The sequence below is a fragment of the Eleginops maclovinus genome, chromosome 7 (assembly GCF_036324505.1).
Source record: "Eleginops maclovinus isolate JMC-PN-2008 ecotype Puerto Natales chromosome 7, JC_Emac_rtc_rv5, whole genome shotgun sequence".
Taxonomy (NCBI): Eukaryota; Metazoa; Chordata; class Actinopteri; order Perciformes; family Eleginopidae; genus Eleginops; species Eleginops maclovinus.
The window spans coordinates 21,453,584-21,473,502 of NC_086355.1; the positions used below are offsets into that span (position 1 = coordinate 21,453,584).

The following is a 19,919-nucleotide window of genomic DNA, read 5'->3' on the forward strand; positions in this document are numbered from 1 at the left end:
GGGAGTACAGAGATTGGATGGCCCTGAGTAGAGACCCCCTCACCCCATACTCCCACAGCACCTCCTACAGTATCTCCCTGGGAACCCGGTCATACGCCTTCTCGAAATCCACAAAGAACATGTAGACCGGATGAGCGTACTCCCAGACCCCTCCAGGATCCTTGCGAGAGTAAAAAGCTGGTCCGTCGTTCCACGACCAGGACGAAAACCGCATTGTTCCTCTTCAATCTGAGGTTCAACAATCAGCCGGACCCTCCTTTCCAGCACCTTAGAGTAAACTTTCCCGGGTAGGCTGAGTAATGTGATGCCTCTGTAATTTGCACACATCCTCTGATACCCCTTTTTAAAAAGGGGACCCACCACCCCTGTCTGCCACTCCTTCAGTACTGTTTCCGACTTACACGCAATGTTGATGAGACGTGTCAACCATGACAGTCCCTCAACACCCAGAGCCTTCAGCATTTCTGGGCGGATCTCATCCACCCCCGGGGTTTTGCCACTGTGGAGTTGTTTGACTACCTCAGTGACTTCCCCCCGTGAGATTGGAGTTGATCCCCCTTCATACTCCAGCTCCGCCTCTAACATAGAGGGTGGAGTTGTCGGGTTCAGGAGTTCCTCAAAGTGCTCCTTCCACCGCCCTAACACCCTATCAGTTGAGGTCAACAGCGTCCCATCCTTACTGTACACAGCTTGGATGGTTCCCTGCTTGTCAGGGTTGGGGAAACTGGACCCAAGTGCAGTAAATCAAGGGGAAGCAGGTAAGGGTCAAAAACAAAAAGCGAGCTTTATTCAAAAGCTGTTGATGAAAACACGAAGCAAGGGGAACACAGGACATGAAAAACACTTAGCTCCAGACATGAAGGGCGACAGGAACAGGCAGGTAACATGGACAAGATCAGGGAAGAAATGATGACCGAACAACAGACAAAAGGGAAACAGGGACTAAATACACAAGGGTAATCACAAGACAGAGACAGCTGGAAGGGGGAGGAGAAACACAGGGGCAACAGGTGAACACAATAACGCAATCAGGCACAGGAGGGAAACGCAGACAGGAAGTGAAGCTTAACATGAAACAGAGGGGAAACATTTCAAAATAAAACACACAACACAAAGACATGACAGACACCAAACAAAGATCATGACACCCCTCCTGAGGTATCGGACGGTTTTCCAGAACAACTTTTATTGTTTCAATTTATTCCTTGGGCCAATTTACTATATATCCTCATAAACACTAACATATGTGTATGCATTAAACACAAATGTTTGGTTATTAACTGTATATAAATTGCATACACAAAGTGGGACATGTTAATGATTAGTAACAACAATAAGTTTAACGTATTGAATTTTTTTGTGAAAGACATCAGGAAAGAAGCATGCATAGCATTCTCAGTCTGGCAGAAAACTGCAGTTTTTAAGCCTGTACTTTAAGCAGAAAGCCTGATATACTCAAATGCATGATTGTTACTGGAATGGCCCATCATTATGATTATAATGAGTTTCAATTGGGGCATGTTGGCTGCAAATTTGTTTATAGATGTATTACAGGAGCTCAGGTAGAACTTAAAACGTAGAAAAATTAGATGAAACAAAACCCAAACCTTTGCCAAAATGTATTTCATTTGCATTTACGCAGCCAAAAACATACAAAATCCCCATAGCCAAAAATGTCCCTAGGTAGGCACAGAGATTAAGTATACAAGTATTGGTAAGTGGTGGCAAAGTCCATAGGGACTTCGCTTGGGAACTGAAAGGTCACCAGTTCATGTCCCGTATAGACCAAGTGCTACCGAGGTGTCCCTGAGCAAGGCACAGTTCCCTACACTGCTCCCCAGGCGCTGTACATATGGCAGTCAGCTGCTCCTAACCATAGGATGGATCAAATGCAGAATGTACATTTCTCCTCTGTGGGACCATTAAGGGTTCCTTCTTCTATAAACAGCATATGCTTTCATTGTGTTGCTGTCAAATCATAGTTTGCCTCTCTCTCTCTCTCTCTTTTCAGTTCCTTGGAAACACGGAGGTTGAAGCGCCGAAAGGCACAGAGGTCGTAAAGGATGCAGTCAGGAAGTTAAAGGTAAAGCCAGTCCTGACGCTGTAGCCTGAAGGATAGAAAAAGTTTGGTTCCTGAGCGGCCAAACTGGATAACAGATTGACAAATGATTGCCTCCCTCATCAGTTACAGCAAGGTGCCCTTGGAGTTCCAGCTCCCAAGTGTGGGGGCCTGTAACTGCTGGATAAGCTCAGTACAACCTTGCCCCAAGTAGATGCAGTATTCTGTTAAAGAAGGGATATTTATATTCTGTCAAACCTGTTGTTCCTCACCCTGAGCTCGAACCCATTAACCTTAAAATTTTCCCTAAAATGCCAACCTACTGTTTGGGTATGAAAAGTCACTTCATAAAAGCGCAGGTACTTCATTACTCGCTGACAGAACTCAGTGACACATGGTTGAAACTCTTGTCACTTGCCCCGCCACTAGTTCCTGCTTTGAATTATGGGATCTAATTAGCTGCTACAGCCGGAATTTGCATATTAATGGGGAAAAATACATTTCTTGAAACAATATAATCCTTTAATGCTAAAGTACACTGTGTTGATACCACTCATGTACACCCACGTGTGTAATGATAATAGCATTGGATAATGAATGCATTAATAAAAACGGAAAATGGGACTGAATGTCATGTGAAATTAGCACCAACGAGTAAATGAATGCCTGTGTTGCTCTGTTTCGTTTTCTTTAAACTCAGCTTTCTAATAAAGCGTTTAATGACGACACCACTCTTTTTTTCTCTTTTAAGCTACCTTAATTTTTTGGGGGGGCCACTTAGGGACAATATAGCAAGCTGGAATCCCAAACTTTGAAGTTATCACATCATAATGTCCATTTGGTCATTCCAATGTTAGCTCTGTTTTTGGTCTCCACCACAGAAAGAAAATTGTGTTTTTCTTTAGCTGCTACATGTTCCTCTAGATTCACAAGCTAGTCCCCAATTTAAAGGTCATTCCAGTGTACAAATGTTTCGTATTCAATCTGAATTTTGCCACTTGGTAATATAAGTTGGATTTAGCGCAGTGACAGTAGTTGCTTATTTATTTTTAATTTGCCTAATCATTTCATAAATATAAATGTCAGTTTAGCCAGTTTGCAAAAGCTCAAACAGGTTTAAGGTCATACAGCAGACCTTACGCTACCTACTTTATCTTCCAATTGATGCTCGACAGGTAGGGTCCATAACTCATCATCATTAGCCTTAGGACATCTTCATTTACAGACCTACCGTCATTTAAAAAGCTCAGGCTATGAAAAATAAGCCTAACTTTTTTCATAATTTTAACATTTATTCAAAGTAACAGTAAAAACACAGGGCCGTAGATCAGGATAAAAAGCATCCAACCTACTGTGCATACATTTTATTTTTTAAACTATCTTCTTTAACCCTATAGACCTCCTAGAGAAAACATTAGAACAACATGTTTCTTTATAATGTTTGATATTTCGACACCAGATCATAGAAAAACCAAATATTTTGAGGAATACGAGAGAGGTGGGTTAACTTTAACATATTTAGACAGTGTATTTTGTAGTCCCAGGTCCCTTCAGACCAGAGGAGTGTGTTTTCAGGGTCTGATGCAGCAGTCTCTCTTTCTCACAGCTTCTTGGTAATATAGCCGTGCTCTCTCTCTGCTGGCCTGGCCTCTGTCCTCTCCTGCCAACAGTCGAATCTGTGAGGCCACTTGTAAGGGGAGCACTGTTTTCCCAAACCCGTACCTCTATTGTTACACTACATTTGATCTTGAAGCCTGTTTTGAGCCCAAAGCTCCATGGTTACTCTCCCAGATACACTGGCAACTAGGACAGGGCTTAGGTTTCCAAAGATCCTGTGGAGAGATTTAAAGAGCCCTGGAAGGCATTTGTCCACTATGTAGGGCAAACAATTTGGTCTCCTATCAGTTAAAATATAAGTGCTTGTTTTTTTACTCCAGTAGGAATAATGTTCTCTCTCTTCGGTTGTATGTATCTGCCAGCCAAAAAGAGCAAATGTGTTAAATTATAGAAGCTTAACTCAATGCCTTACAAGGGCTTAGTTAAAGTTGAACATATTATGTTTACAGTAAAGCCTTAGAGTGCTGTTGTGTTAGAGCAGGGATTCCCAAAGTGTGGTGCGCGAGATGAAACATGTAATGGTGGTCTGGTGTAAAAATATTACAGTGTTGTTTTTTAAGTGGAATTTTTCCATAGGCTACAATAAAACACAGGGAAAATAAACATTTCCTTTGTGATCCCTTTTATTTTAAATCAAAAAAACTTTAATTTATTAGTTTTTGATAGAAACGTAGAAGAAAACAGTTGTCTTATTCTACGTTTCACTGTAGCCTAGGATATATGCAAATATGATTAACTGGCTGAAATCAGGGAAACTGTCAAGTGGGACATCTCATGACAAAGTTATTTATATGGCGATAAAACAAAGCTTTGTTGCGGGGTTTTTTGTTGCGTTTTTTTGGGGGGTGCGTCAACCCGGTTGGGACGTAGAAGGGGGTGCACCGCAAAAAAAGTTTGGGAACCGCTGTGTTAGAGGCTATTATCACTCTGCAGAAATGTGTTGGCACACACACACACACACACGCACGCACGCACGCACGCACACACACACACACACACACTGTTGAAAAGTGAAATTGAACATTATGTGGTGCAGATTTATTTATGAGTGATGGCATTATATTTATTAGATCCAACTGAAGTCGTGATATGGTTTTATCAGCTTCCTGCAAGTTACCCTGCGTCTCCTTGACTGACAGTGATCACGCCCCTTTTACAGACATTTTTATTGGTTAACGGCTTTAATTCACTGCCAAGTCCTGTTGATATTTATGTCAGTTGGCAAGATAAGAGGGAAGCACATAAATTGTTTTTTGGCAGAGTTTGAAAGAATGATCCACAGAATGAATCACAGATGTTTTCCATGTCCTCTTGAGTTTCCTATTTAACACTTGACCTTAACGATAATATCTTCTTAAACAAATTATAACTGCACTTAAAAGACAACATAGGGCTCATTTTTCCCCCCTAAGCGAGTCACTCATGAAAATAGCTCTAATAAACAAACAGCACATTAAATGATCATCATCAAACAGCAGATATACAAGGTTAAACAAATAGCTGTTGTTTAGCATAGTGGAGCCTTCAGCTACTTAAAATACAGATATCTTGAGACCAAAACCGAGCTAAAATAACACTAACATGCATTGTGCATTGTTCCGAAAGCCAAAAACGACTTGCTAATGTGGCGTTATATATAAACAGCCCATTGATACCTGGCGTGTTCACAGCACTTACTCAAACTTAGTGACTGGAATATTTTTCTACTGACTGCTAGACAGTTGTATACAGTATACGTTTATTATGTTTCACGTGGGGTAATGGTCGCACAAAGTCAGTTTTAATATTTAAAGTTGGGAATTGGTTACATTTAACTATTTGGTACATGTTTAGCTACACTTTTTGGTTTCTCTTTCGGAAAATATAGATGTCTGCGTTAAATGAGAGCAGGGTTTTGCCCAAACTGGGAAACAGGGACGCGGTCCTCATACCAAAATGCCGATTTCCTCCGTAACATTTTAAAGTGACGCCGGAAAACAATATTTCTGCTCGTCAAAAACGGTATAATTACATCACATTTAGAAAATTGTGTCAAATAGACCGTCAGACGGCAGAGACAGCTTTGTTTTTACGGAGAATAAATATGGGATGCATCTCCGGTGGGTCTGCCAGTGGACGAGTGGCAGGCAGCAGGCTGAAGCGGAAGTAAAGAAACCGTAAATCTGGAGTTATTTGTTGTTTGAGGTGCAATATATGACTCAGCAGCTTTAAAGACATGAACAACTATTATTTTCTGCTTCGCTCTAATCTTCAACGTTTTTCAGGCCAGGGACCCCCAAACTGATGGAGAGTTGGAGCAGGGACCCCCTACTATTAATATGGCATACAATTGTGTTTTATATTAAACGGGGCCTAGTGCAGTGTGTAAACATAGATACTGTTATTGTACATTCAATACTAAGCTATTCAAATAATACACAGGTTAATATATTCATGTTTTTATTTTAAACAAGTGCAAGGTACAGTGTGGCCGTACCACTGCCATTTATGAACATATATCTTGCACACAACACAGGGCTATTAAAATAAATCACAATAAAAGTTTGAACTTTAAACAAGTGCAAGGTGCAGAGTGGCTGTGCCACTGTCACTGAGCTATGAGATTTTAACACTAAACATGCATGTAGATGGGACAATGAATCCTCAAACCATCTGTGGATGGCACACGTACTCTCACATCAGTGAGATGTCTGACCCTGATGAGCAGCACACAGCTGATCCAGCCTTGGACGGATGGAGGTTGTCAGGCAGAGGGTCATATCAGCCTCAGGCTGCAGCCTTGACCTGTATTTGTTTTTCAAGTAAGTCAGTGAGGAAAATCCACTTTCGCAAAGATAGGTTGTGGCAAAGGGCAAAAGGCTCATCATGGCTTTTCCTGCCAATTGCGGAAAGTCTTTCTGGCAAGAGATCCAGAACTGGGTGAGTGGTTTTGTGTCATATATGTGTCTGAACGTACTGTCAGTGGATAGTTCGATTAGCTGATCCTCCTCCGTCACTGTCAGGTGTGTGCCGTCTGCTGCGTTGTCTGTGAATGGAAACAGTATCCATGTCTTGTCCCTGCGCCAGGAGTCAGCCTCAGAAAAGTAGTGCCCAAATTGTCCCTCGAGCGCCTCCAAATGCGCAAGAATTGCGCGTGTAATGGGGGGCGAGAGCACAGCAGAATCTCCCAGCTCATCCACTGATGGAAACATGGAAAATATTTCCTCCCCGATGCGCTCCCTCCACCTTTTGATTTTTTTTTTAGAAGGCCTTCCATTTTGTCATACAGTTGAATGGCATGGGTATTGCGGCCTTGCATTGAACTGTTCAGTTTGTTCAGCTCAGCGAAAACATCAGCAAGATAGGCAAGTTTGGTGACCCAAACATTGTCACTGAAAAGTGCAGCCAGCTCTGTGCGCTTTTGGAGAAGTAAAAACTCCCGAATAGACTTGCGCAATTCAAGCACACGTGACAACACTGTTCCACGTGAAAGCCACCGAACCTCGGAATGGTAGAGTAGCGCAGTGTGTTCTTCTCCCTCAGCAGCACAGAGATTCGAGAAGAGACGTGTTTGCAATGCGCTCTTCTTGACTAGGTTGACTACTTTCACTACCGAGTCCATGACATCTGCCAATTCAGCGCTCATATCTTTGGCAACAAGTGACTCCCTGTGTAGCATGCAGTGCGTCCAAATCACTTGCGGAGACACATCCCTTACAAGCGCGATTAGTCCACTTTTTAAACCAGCCATGGCTCTTGCACCGTCAGTGCACAGCGCAATACATTTTGTCCACGGAATGTCATTCTCTCTGAAAAAAACATCGATCACTTTGAAGATTTCAGAACTAGTTGTGCGTTGAGGGAGGCACTTACAAAACAAAAATTCCTCCTGCATTTCCTTATCATCGACAAAGCGCACAAACGCCAGAAGCTGGGCGTCCTTCGACACATCTGTTGACTCGTCTAATTGTAACGCAAATGCATCTGCCTTACTCAGCTTCTCTATCAGTTGCATCCTCACATCAGATGCCATCTCGTCTATACGGCGAGCTATGGTTGTGTCCGACACTGGAATGGTTTTCAGTTTATTAATGTCAATATCATTTCCATACATGGTTTTACACATATCGGTTGCTGAAGGCAATATTAAATCCTCTGCAAGTGTGTATGGCTGTTTCTTCTGGGCAATCCGAAGAGCAATTTGATAAGAGCATTTCAAAGCTAGCTCCCCAACTTTGGCTGATTTTCTGATCAATGTCTGTTGACCTTGGAGGGATTTGAGGCTAGCTCGGAAGTATTCAACAGGTTTGTCTTTTAAGTGGCTGTGTGTTGTCTCCAAGTGACGCTGCAGCTTTGATGGCTTCATAGATTCATTTGAAAGAACAGTAGAGCAAATGACACACATTGGAAACTCAATGCCATCTGTCTCCTTAAAGGCAAACCCGAACTTCAGATAATGATCTGAATATTTTCGTGTCTTCTCCCTTTTGCGCTTACCCTTATTAGCTGCAACATCTGCAGGCGCAGCAGGTTCTGCCTCGTCACTTGCATGTTCACTGGTGGATGGTATCTCGCTTGTGCTTGTTGATTTTTTCGCTCGAGTTACAAAACGATCCATTTTATATGTATGGTCTTCTCAATAATGTCGCTGCGTGCATCCCTGTGTCTGGGTCTTCAGTAAACTGGGGCCTGAATAGGCTCTCGTCCAATCATGAGGAACCTGACAGAGCCAGCGCATAGACATAATATTATGTCTATGAGCCAGCGTGTGTCACACGGCCTCGTGATTGGCACATCTGCCTCCATTTTTCCGTTCACTATAATATTTTGGATTTGTGTTGTGCATTTAAAGACATTGCAATTTGTGGGAAAAAACGGTTTGTAAAAAAAAAATATATATATAAAAAATTGTCTAATCAACCAAAGATTTTGCGACCCCCCTGCAGTACCTCCGCGGACCCCCTGGGGGTCGCGACCCCCCTGTTGAAGACCTCTGCCTAATGCATTATTTTCCCCTGAAAGTGGGCGGGGCCGTATTATAACCGGAAGTGGTGTTAGGTTTGTAGAAAAACCCCTGGAGAGTATTTGTTGTATGTATGTAACCCGAGTAGGTGTACATTACACATGTGCTGTCGTCATTTAGTAACGTATTAACCCAGTTACACATTATCGTGTTAAAGTTGAAATACCTCACCAAAAGACCCATCCTACACGGACTTTGTCGCTCTTTATAATACGACATTTAGTTTCCTCTCCTTATTACGTCATATTTATTACCACCACTAGAGGTCGTCGCCTTGAAACAAAATTCACAAAAATTGCTGCTTGCACAGACCACCTAAACACACCTTTTTTCTTTGAGGTTGGCTGACATCGTGTTTGAGGTGAAAATGTGTTTTTAGCTGGTTAAAACAAATATAAAGATGTTATTTTTTTTAGGTAGGCTACGTAGTTTTAGTGTTGTATACTGTTTAACTAGCATGTGCTTTTAGTACTCCATATTGTTGCTTAAGTAGAGTGGACTCATTTTCTGTGTTCAATATTTCTCTAATTCTGCAGTTTCAGAGACATATCAAGAAGTCAGAGGGACAGAAGACGCCCAAAGTGGAATTACAGATCTCCATTTATGGCGTGAAGATACTCGACCTCAAGACAAAAGTGAGACTAAAGATTATAATTGTGTTTTTGCAAAGCTGTACATGACAGCTTTAGTTCTACTGACCACACCATGTGGAAAAAGTAGTGACTCTTACATGAAGTAAATAAATAATAAATGTGTTTGTTTTCCAGGATGTGCAGCATAACTGTCAGTTACACAGGATATCCTTCTGTGCCGATGACAAAACCGATAAAAGGATATTTACTTTCATCTGCAAAGACTCAGAGTCCAATAAACACCTCTGCTTCGTGTTTGACAGTGAAAAGTGTGTAAGTGCCTTCTCATCCTTCTCTTTTCAGGGGAACAGAACAGCCAGAATGTCAAATTATAGGTTATGTTGTACATTTTGACATCTTGTAATTACTGTGAAAGCTCAAGTCAGCTGTAAACAAGCTTTAGCTAGTGACATTTACGCTGATAAGATGATTATATATAATATTCTTCCTTCCACGCTACAGGCAGAAGAGATAACTCTAACCATCGGTCAGGCCTTCGACTTGGCCTACAAGAAGTTCCTGGAGTCTGGAGGCAAGGACGTGGAAACCAGGAAACAGATCGGGACTCTACAGAAGAGAGTACGTCTCCCCTCTTTAGCTTTTTAATTCAGCTTCACACAGACTTTAATCTACTTTGAAAACTTGCAGCGCCATACTGACACATTTAAATTTCTATTAATTAATGCAGGGCTTGTTTCTATTGATTGGTGTGAGTCACGCAGCGTGGATGATTAAACACTGTTGATGAAGAATGTTGGTAACGAATATTAATGAGCTCTGGTGTTACAACCTGTAACTGGATTATTGTAAACCCTGCTGTAATTATGGAACTTTCCCAGTGTTTTTTTTTAAATGATTGCTTATTAAAACATTCATATGGATTAGAAAAATGAGGGGGACAGTGTGACATGTATATTAATGTTGACTTGAATTGATCAGTTCTGAAATGGGTGTTAAAAAAATGTGTTTTTAAAAGCTTTGCTTTTCTCAATACCAGGGTTAATGCTAACTAATAAATAGGTTTCATCGTTGATGTGATGATTGTAAACACAACCTTACATTTAGTTCCATGTCCTGTGAATTCTAAATGAACTGATTGCTCTTGATTTGATGAAGATTCAAGAACTGGAAACAGAAAACTCTGAGCTAAAGCAGCAGCTTCAAGACCTGGAGGAGCAGCTGATGATCTCTCATGAGCCACCAGTGAGGACACACACACACACACACACACACACACACACACACACACATGCATGAATGCACACCTTGTCAGACTATTTTTCAACTAACTGTAGATTCTACATATTGAATCTCTGTGTGCCTGTGTCTGTAAAGCAAGTAAAAGTGTTTTATTACTGACTAAGCAATATCCACCGAAACATTAGCTTACGTTAGCCACCATAGGCTAACGTTGGGACCACGTCAAGTGAGGCTGCAGCAAAACCTCTGCCTGCAGTGAATTAAAAAAGGGTGTGTTTTATTGCTTATGAATATATACTCTTATATTCTTTCATTAGTTCAGTTAACCAATATGTTTTTCAAAACCAAAATAAACTATACTATGTAAAACTGGTTATATAGGGTTATTGTAATATATAGCGATGTGTTTATGTACTTGTATAACATTTATTTTCTCTTCCTTCTTCCTCCATGACTTTGTCAAACTCTTACCTTTAGACTTGATATTAAAACTAAACTTTTGGAAATGTTTTAGTTATTCCACCGTAAGTTTTGATAAGAAACGATGTAACAGGAGGACTATATTTGTTATGATCTATGCTACCCCATCACACTTCAACTAACTTTAGTTTTCTCATACTTTGTCTTATACTTACTTATACATTTATATTGAATTGGTTGAAATCCCCCCAGAAATGTGGTTGCTTCTTATTCCAACAGATCCACAGTCTTGCCTAACTGCAGACTCAGATCATTTAGCATTCAAATGATCCACCTCAGCCAGAAATTCACAACCACAAACATCTTTAAAATATGAAAGTCTATCAAATGTAAGCTCCCTGAAATGATGTCTCAGGACAGCTGGACTTGCAGATATGTCCTATATGATTAAACGCCTCTAACTCCAGTGTGTGTGTGTGTGTGTGTGTGTGTGTGTGTGTGTGTGTGTGTGTGTGTGTGTGTTTGTGTGTGTGTGTGTGTGTGTGTGAGAGCTGCTGCCTGAAGCAAAGCAATTACACACCTGAGCGCCCTGATGAGGAACCTGATAGATTCAGCATGTAATTGGGCCAAATGCCACTACTGATGACAGGCTCCTGTGAACCTGCCCCCCCCCCCCCTCTGACACTGACTAATATTGTTCCTCTGTGCTCTTCTATTGTGTGTCTGCGCTCTCTTCTCAGCCGCTGCACATAAACGCCTCTAACGAAGCGTACATGCTGCAGAGGCCCTCCTCTCTCTTCTGGTGTCACAGCCTCTCCTGTCTGGAGATTTCCTCTGTCACGCTCACCCCTATGAGCTCGCCGGAGTCCAACCTGTCCAGCGGGCTACTAACTCCTCCACCGGCCAAACCCGCTCTCCTTCCTCTTAAACCTCCCGAGGGATGCAGCATCCCACGGCCTCGCGTAAACACTTTCTCTCTGCTTCCTGAGGGTCTGTGTCCACAAAGCCACCACTTTTTTTCCATCACAATGGCGCTGTTAGGTCGCCAAGGAGAGCCTCCTCCCAGTGTTTCAACCAAAAACACTCCCATTACTATTTCTGCTTAGTTTTATTATCTATTTGCGCGACTATATATTGGTTTGACATAGTTTTTTCACCTTGAACACCAACCAGAAGATGCTTGCTCTCACACTCTGTATGGAAAAGCTCCACCAGGCAGTCTGACAGCTGTAGAACTAGGAGTACATCCCACCTACGCCCATAAGAGTATAAAACTCACAAGTCAACGTATACTGGTCTACATTGACTCGTGGAGCTTGTAGGCTTTTGGTCGTTTCCCTATGAAAGACACGGCCAACAACAAGCTTCTCTGCCAATTACCACAGTGACATCAGGTGCGCTTTCCTGAGAAGTTGACATTTTCTCAGGCTCTAAAAGCATCAGAGCGCTGAGGACAAGACACTGAGTGCTGCACTTCTTCTCGGCATGCTCTCACTCCCTTTTGGAAACAGTTAAAAAAGGTGCTGGCGTTCAGTTCAGGTTGCTTTGTGGACACAGGCCCTCAGTGTCTCCTGCTCTTGTGTCTTCTGCTTTCTTTCTGCGTCTCCTCTTGCTTTGGGATAAGAACATGGCTGTGTGTCTGAGCTGAAATCAGTGTGACCCTGAGCTAACCGTCTTCTCCACACAGGCAGGGAGTATGTCCATGAAGCCGCCGCTGTCTACGGATGTTTTCGACATGATCCCCTTCTCCCCCGTCACCCCACTGGTGCCGACACCGGCCAGCAACGGATGCCCACCCCCACCCCCGACCACGTTACCACCTGATATAAGTGAGTAGTTACCTCAATGATTAGAACAGGTATGAGATTAGTTCTTAGGCTTCTGAAAGATTTGTTTTTTATAATGAGGGAATGCAGCCCTGAAAATAGTTTGTTTTAAGGTTTAACAAAGTATTGCCAATTGGAGAATTGTTATTTTTTAACTGGTATGTTTTCATTAACAGAAAAAAATCTACTTTCATTTGTACATAATTCCTGAAAAAATGCTAATCTCTTTACATAATCAGTTTCTTTTTAATTGACACAAACACCAATCCAACAATATTTGACTATGTCACATAAATAATCATACAGAGTAAATGTGAACATGGTTATAGAGCAATTCTATAAACTGGACGACACACGTAGAGATGTCTTCTTTTAAAGTTGGCACACCTCTACTGTACGATAAGGAGAAACTAACTCCATACACACAGATCCTAATTTCTATCACAGAAGACATGATGGCACAGACAGGCATGGTTTTTTGACACAGAGTCATCCCAAAGTGTCCGTTAGGTAGTACACTGTTGATTTTGATGCACGTCTATTTGCACTTCTACGGTTTATTGTGCTCGCTAACCAAAGTCCAAAGTTGGTCAGTCTAAAGCAGTGATTTTCAACCACTGTGCCGCGGCACACTAGTGTGCCGTAAGAGATCGTCAGGTGTGCCGTGAAAAAATATCCAATTGCATTTCATTAGTCTTCATTTTTTTTCTCAAAAATTAACATTTATGAATTATTATCTGCAAACAATAAGCCATCGTGGAGTGTCTGTGCTGTAATATAGTTACTGGCAGAGTAATGTAATATTCGTCTGGGTGGTAACAGGTATGTAATTGCCTCGTTCCTTCTTAGAGACAAGAGAATTAGTGACGCCTGCGACAGGTCTTGGTGACAGTGAGGCCCTGGACAAGATTCTGACCCAGATGAAGGCCCTATTATGAGTGGTGGTAAAAAGAAAGTAAAGACGGTGAGCTCGAGGCAAAACAACGAGAGCTATCTTTCGTTCGGATTTACTTTCACCGGGGATGAGACGACACCGACTCCATTATGCTTGGTGTGTGGGGAGAAGCTGTCCAACAGCGCCATGGTGCCAAGCAAGCTTAAACGCCATCTCCACACTAAACACCCGTCGCTTCTTAACAAGCTGATGGACTATTTTGTTCGCCTGCGTGAAAACACAGCGAAACAGGCAACTTTTATGAGAAAAACCACAAAGGTAAATGAGAAAGCCCTCAAAGCTAGTTACCTAGTTGCTGAAAGCGTAGCTAAATCCAAAAAGTCCCACACTGTGGCAGAGACATTAATATACCTGCCTGCAAAGCCATAGTCAACGAGATGCTCGGCCCTGACACGGTTAAAGACATAGCTAAAGTCCCGCTCTCAGATAACACAATTGCCAGACGTATTAATGACATGTCTACAGACATCGAAAGTCATGTTTTTGAAAAGATACGCATCAGTGGGAAATTTGCATTGCAACTTGAGTCTACGGACATTAGTGGCCATGCTCAGCTGTTGGCCAATGTGCGTTTTGTGAATGGAGATGCCATTAGAGAAAACTTCCTATTTTGCAAGACACTGCCAGAGAAAACGACAGTAGAGGAAATTTTTCGGGTCGCATCGGGATATCTTGACACACACAAGTGTTTGCACTGATGGAGCTGCAGCCATGGTCGGCACACCAAAGGCTTTGTTAGAAGAGTGAAGGATAGAAACCCTGATCTTATTACCACGCACTGTTTTTTGCACTGTGAGGCCCTTGTTGCAAAGACTTTACCAGCAGAACTAGTTCCTGTGTTGGATGATGTTGTGCGCATAGTGAACTTTGTAAAGAGACGACCTTTGAAAAGTCGTATATTTGCATCTTTGTGTGAGGAAATGGGAGCGGAGCATACAGCCCTATTGCTCCATACGGAGGTCCAATGGTTGTCGCGCGGCAAGGTGCTGGCCCGTGTGTATGAGCTGCGGGAGGAACTTAAGGTGTTTCTGACAAACGAGAGGTCCGATTACTCCAATCTGTTTTCAAGTGATGAGTGGTGTGCAATGCTGGCATACCTGGCAGATATATTTCATCATCTGAATGAACTCAACACCCGGATGCAAGGCCGAAATGAAAACCTGCTTACAAGCACAGATAAAATAAACAGATTCCGTTTAAAGGTGCATCTCTCGCAACAACATGTGCCAAGTGCCAACCTTGAGATGTTCCCACTCACAGACAAACGGCAAGATCACACTGCTGCACTGTGCTTGGTAATAGATAAACATTTGAAAACTCTTGAGGAGAAGTTGTCATTTTATTTCTCTTCAGCCTCCACTGAATGTCTCGACTGGGTTAGGGACCCATACAGCTCAGCATCAGTTGTTGGAAAGGACATGCCTTTACAGGAGCAGGAGGAACAAACTGAACTGAAACAAGATCGTGGGTTAAAGCTAAGATTTGCTGATCTTCCTTTGGACAGTTTTTGGCTGACTGCTTCCAAGGAGTTCCCCATTCTGGCCAACAAAGCTGTTCTGACATTGCTCCCATTTTCCACAACATATCTGTGTGAGCTGAGCTTTTCAAGCCTGACTGCGATAAAAACAAAAAACAGAGAGAGACTGAGAAATGTTGAGGAAGAGCTTCGTGTGTGTCTTTCTTCCATTCCTGCCAGGAGATCGGCTTTGTGTTCATCTAAACAGGCCCAGGTTTCACACTGAGTGAGTGTAAACAAATTGAGAAACTACATTGTAATTGAATATACTGTATTAGGCTACAGAGTGTCATTTTGTAATATTTTTGGTTTGTGGTGTGCCGCAAGATTTTTCCAATGTAAAAAATGTTCCGTGGTTCAATAAAGGTTGAAAAACACTGCTGTAAAGGACGCTGAGACATTAGAAAATGCAGAGACACGATGAAGTACTCATGTAGATGTGATCAAGAGTTCCAGATGTCAATATATTTTTGCTATAAATACCTTTTAATTGCTTGAATTTAAAAGTATCCCTGTTGTTATTAATGGTTTTATTCATATTATTGTATTTAAACATGATTTGAATTACATCATTTCTGTTGCATCGCACAGATAAGGCTTTATTTCAACATTTTTAAAAGCTGTTTTTAGTGTGTGATGAGTCTGTGTGTGTGTGTATGTGTGTGTGTTTGTGCCTGTGTGTCTGTGTGTGTGTCTGTGCAGGGAAGGATCTGTTTGGTGCCGAGCCGTTTGATCCGTTCACCTGCGGCTCCGCTGACTTCCCTCCAGACATCCAGTCCAAGCTGGACGAGATGCAGGTGAGGCTTTATTATCACTGTCAGCTCTACTCATATGAGACAGCCTCTAAGCATTATGGGAGATGCTTCGGTAGTGGGCCGTTTCTAGACTTTAAGAGAGCTCCAGCAAGTTGTGAATTAAAAGTGAATCATTTTAGTAGAGATCAAGTTTGACTTAATACAGCACATAAAGCAGTAAAACCAGCACATCTGTATTCTGATTATATTTCTGTAAATGAGTCCCGCGCTGACTCAGGAATAATTATGACTAGATTTATTCTTATCAGGCACATGAACCCAGGCACACATTAATTTAGAAATGCATTCAATAAAAGGTATTTTATGAATCACTTAATGTGTAATTAGGTTCCTTTACGCGTCTTAATGCACTGCACACAAATGAAGAGGTTTCAATATTACATTTCTATGTGACAGTGTTTGTGGAGGGAATAAATGAGGAGCTGAGTTTTAAATATCCCACGCTGTCTGGAAGAAGGAATAAAAGACACTTGGCAGTATTTCACTTTCTGTGGCTCCATGGTTCTCTAACTGATGGGGAGGGGGGGTCTCTAGGGCGACACACAGCCAACACAAACTGATTTTAATTAACTCAACATGAAAAAACACGTTTTTAATTATCAGCTCTTTGATTAGATTATTACATGGTTCAGTTCATTGTTCTTTACGTGTTTATACATTTTTAAGAATCAATTTTCACTGACCACACATTCTACATGTACCGTATGCAGAGATTGGATACTAATCGTTATCATGGTGCATACTGTTTTGGTATCACACGTCTCTTGAGTTTAATTTCTACTTCCGAAATGTTATGTTGTCAGTAAACACTCTGAGATCCACATTTAGTGTTTTTAATTCTGCTTTTCTTTATGAGATTGTCATTGTCAGTATTATCAAGTTCTGTACACACTCAGATCTATCACACGCTCCAGAAAATGTCTCTCAAAACTAATTCAAAACACTAAAGTATTATAGACCAATAGTAAAAACCAAATAATAAAAAACAAGTGGAAGTATTGATATATGTTTCTAAAAATATCACAGAAAACCTTTATATTAACAAATGATTTGTTCTGATTTAGGTGATTTGTATTTTAGGGCCTCTCTTTTAGGAAATAGTCAGAACAATCAGCAGTGTGTTCATATTCAGCAGTCACAGATGAAACTGACAAACAAATACAATGTATGTATTTACTTGAATTATTATTAAAGGTTAAGCTGTTTACTCTAAAAGCTAAGCTGTTCCATGTGCAGTCTCAAAACATTGTTTATGTTTGGCAACAGTAAATGGGCTGCATCATGAGGGACAATGTAGTTCTGTTCTTTCCAAAGCATGTACAGTATAAGCAGTAGTACTGCACTTACGTACAACTTTTAGGTACTTTTACTTCTACTCCACTACAATTCAGAGATAAATTGTGTACTTTTACTCTACTACATGTATTTAATAGCTGTAGTTGCTAGGCAGATTTGGATTAATGATGGTAAATATAATCAGCCCTCAAATCAGACTTTAGTTCACCTGCAGTAAATCCAGCAGCTACCCTGCAGTATACAAAGCCATTCAAACTAGCTGCACCTTTACCAGCTCTGAGAACACTTTAATGATCAATCATTATAAAACATATCATATATAATATTCTGAAATGGACCAATCAAACAATGACTTCTTTTACTGTCACTACTTTAAGTTCTTTGATGCTAATACTTTTACTTGAGGAACATTTTGAATGCAGGACTTTTACTGTAGCGGAGTATTCCTACACTTTGGTACTCCTGCTTTTACTCAAATACAAGATCTGAGTACTTGTTCCATCTCTGAATATGAGAAACAATTTAACAGCTGCTGCTGTCAGAAAATCAAATACAGCAACAGTAATTATTATATCCACAGTAATCTATAATTCCATGTGTGTCTGTGTGAAGCATAACAAATACAGTAGGATTCTTAAATAATGACTTCTGGAACTGAACATTCTGCAACCCCTATGACTGTCTGCATGAGATTCAGCAGGGCTCGGCCACTAGGTGGCGGTGTTGCACTTGCACTCTTATTCTCACTTTTCCTTCAGAGTCTTCTTTACTATTAACAAGTGAATGCCTCTCCTCTCTTTTCCACCTGTAGCGTCAGAGATGGTCAGTACTCTCTGCCTGTGTGTTTTGCATGCCTTCAGAGCATGTTGCATGCTGGTACATCGTGTGATGTCACTCACCTCGTCCTTCTTTTTGTAGAACTGTGTAAAGGATCATCAGTATACATTCAGTTTACAGTGCTGCGGCTTCAGTGTGTTTATTAGCAGTGTTGTTTCAGCTCTGTAGGTAATGAGCTGCTCCTGAACAGACTGAGGCTTATTAATCAATGTGAGCACACACATTTATTATCATGTAGGATGTTGATTTTCAGCCAATAATTGCCTGAAAGTGTGCTGTAGCTTATGAAATGAATGTCATATTTCATTAAGAAAATAATGCAGCTTTATTATCGAGCAAAATAAAATATTTATTACCCGATGTAAATTAAATAGCTTTTTCATCTGGTATAAATGAGTTCCACCAGTGCTTCTCATTAGCTGCATGCTTTGTTGTGTTTGTTGAGTTTATGATGTTGCACCTAATACACATAAGCATGATGGAACAACAGTAGGTCCTTTTGTTGTATTTCATCCTCTTTTATCACACGTTTTTATGACTTTTTTCCCATTGGCTCCATTCAAACATCACTTAAACATCCTGGACCTGATTTAAATTTGGACATTTGATCTGTGAGGTGTTTGAGGTCGCTGAGCCTCACAGCTCTCTGTTTCTTCCAGGAGGGGTTCAAAATGGGACTGACCCTCGAGGGCACCGTCTTCTCCCTGGACCCGCTCGACAGCCGCTGCTGATGCCATGAAGATGCTCTTTGTCGCGTACTTTTAACCCGTTTGTATGAAGAAGTGCCAAAATCCACTCCACGGTCGAGTCAAGATGTCACAGTGTTCATCTTGAGGTTTATATGCATTTGCATTTCGATTGGTTTTTCGATATTTCCAGGTGAACTCAGATCCATTGTAGAAAAGAACTATTTTTGTAAGAAGTACTTTTGCTTGCACAGGCAATGAGAGATGTAAATATATGTCCAATGGTACACTCTGTGGCAGGATTTTCATATGAGATCGTTTGTGTGTGTGCACTGTTGAATTCTGTATCGTTAACACATTCCTGTTTGTATGCCAAACACAAGCTGGCAAGGAAAATAAATGGACTCTGTATCATAAACTTTTAGCCTACCCGTAACACCACATAGCTTATTTTACTCCACATTAATCAACTCTTTGTTTAATTCATTAATACAGTCTAATATTTTTAGCTTACTCACTTTTTTACTTTTTGACATTTTTTTTTTGACTTTGGTTTTTAGTTTTTTTCACTTCACTAGTATGAGTTGCCATGTCAGTATTTACTACTCGTATTTTTAATTTGTATCATTTAAATCTCCTTTTCTTGCACCAGAAGGCACTTTTTAGGACTCTGTCCATATACAGTACTATTCCATTATTCTTTTGGGTGCATTGACTTTGCTGTTACAGATATTAAAGAAAATGTTACTGCGAAAAATCCCAGCCTGCTTATTTCCTTATTTGATCTGTGTGTGTATTTGAGTTTGAGATGTTCTCTCTTCACTTCAATGAGTTAATAGCAGCCACGCTGTCAGGATGTTATTACAGTATGGACGGTCAATCAGTCCATCATCGTGCCCTGACCAAAAAATCTCAATGGCCGTCACATTGTAGAGACATTCGTGGTTCCCAGAGGATGAACCCTACTGACGTCAGTGATCCTCTGATTTGTTTTGGTACCACTAGCTGGTCAAAACTTTCACATTTTAATTTCCAAAATGATGGTTAATGCATTTAAA

General features: G+C 41.1%; 1 protein-coding gene across 6 annotated transcripts in view; it reads left to right on the forward strand.

Annotated features, from left to right (window-relative positions):
• The window catches only part of LOC134867673 (PTB domain-containing engulfment adapter protein 1), a 118,028-nt gene extending 98,410 nt beyond the window's left edge, over positions 1–19,618 (forward strand). For 5 of the 6 annotated variants that reach the window (XM_063888407.1, XM_063888408.1, XM_063888406.1 and 2 more), the window contains 8 exons: positions 2,012–2,083; positions 9,215–9,313; positions 9,446–9,583; positions 9,773–9,889; positions 10,427–10,513; positions 12,618–12,759; positions 15,930–16,024; positions 18,835–19,618. In XM_063888407.1, coding sequence (XP_063744477.1) covers positions 2,012–2,083; positions 9,215–9,313; positions 9,446–9,583; positions 9,773–9,889; positions 10,427–10,513; positions 12,618–12,759; positions 15,930–16,024; positions 18,835–18,906 — 822 coding nt within the window. In that variant the 3' untranslated portion in view covers positions 18,907–19,618. Of the gene's footprint in view, positions 1–2,011; positions 2,084–9,214; positions 9,314–9,445; positions 9,584–9,772; positions 9,890–10,426; positions 10,514–11,670; positions 11,893–12,617; positions 12,760–15,929; positions 16,025–18,834 lie in introns of all 6 variants that reach the window. The other variant, XM_063888411.1, reaches the window with a different exon arrangement.
• Positions 19,619–19,919: the final 301 nt, after the last annotated feature.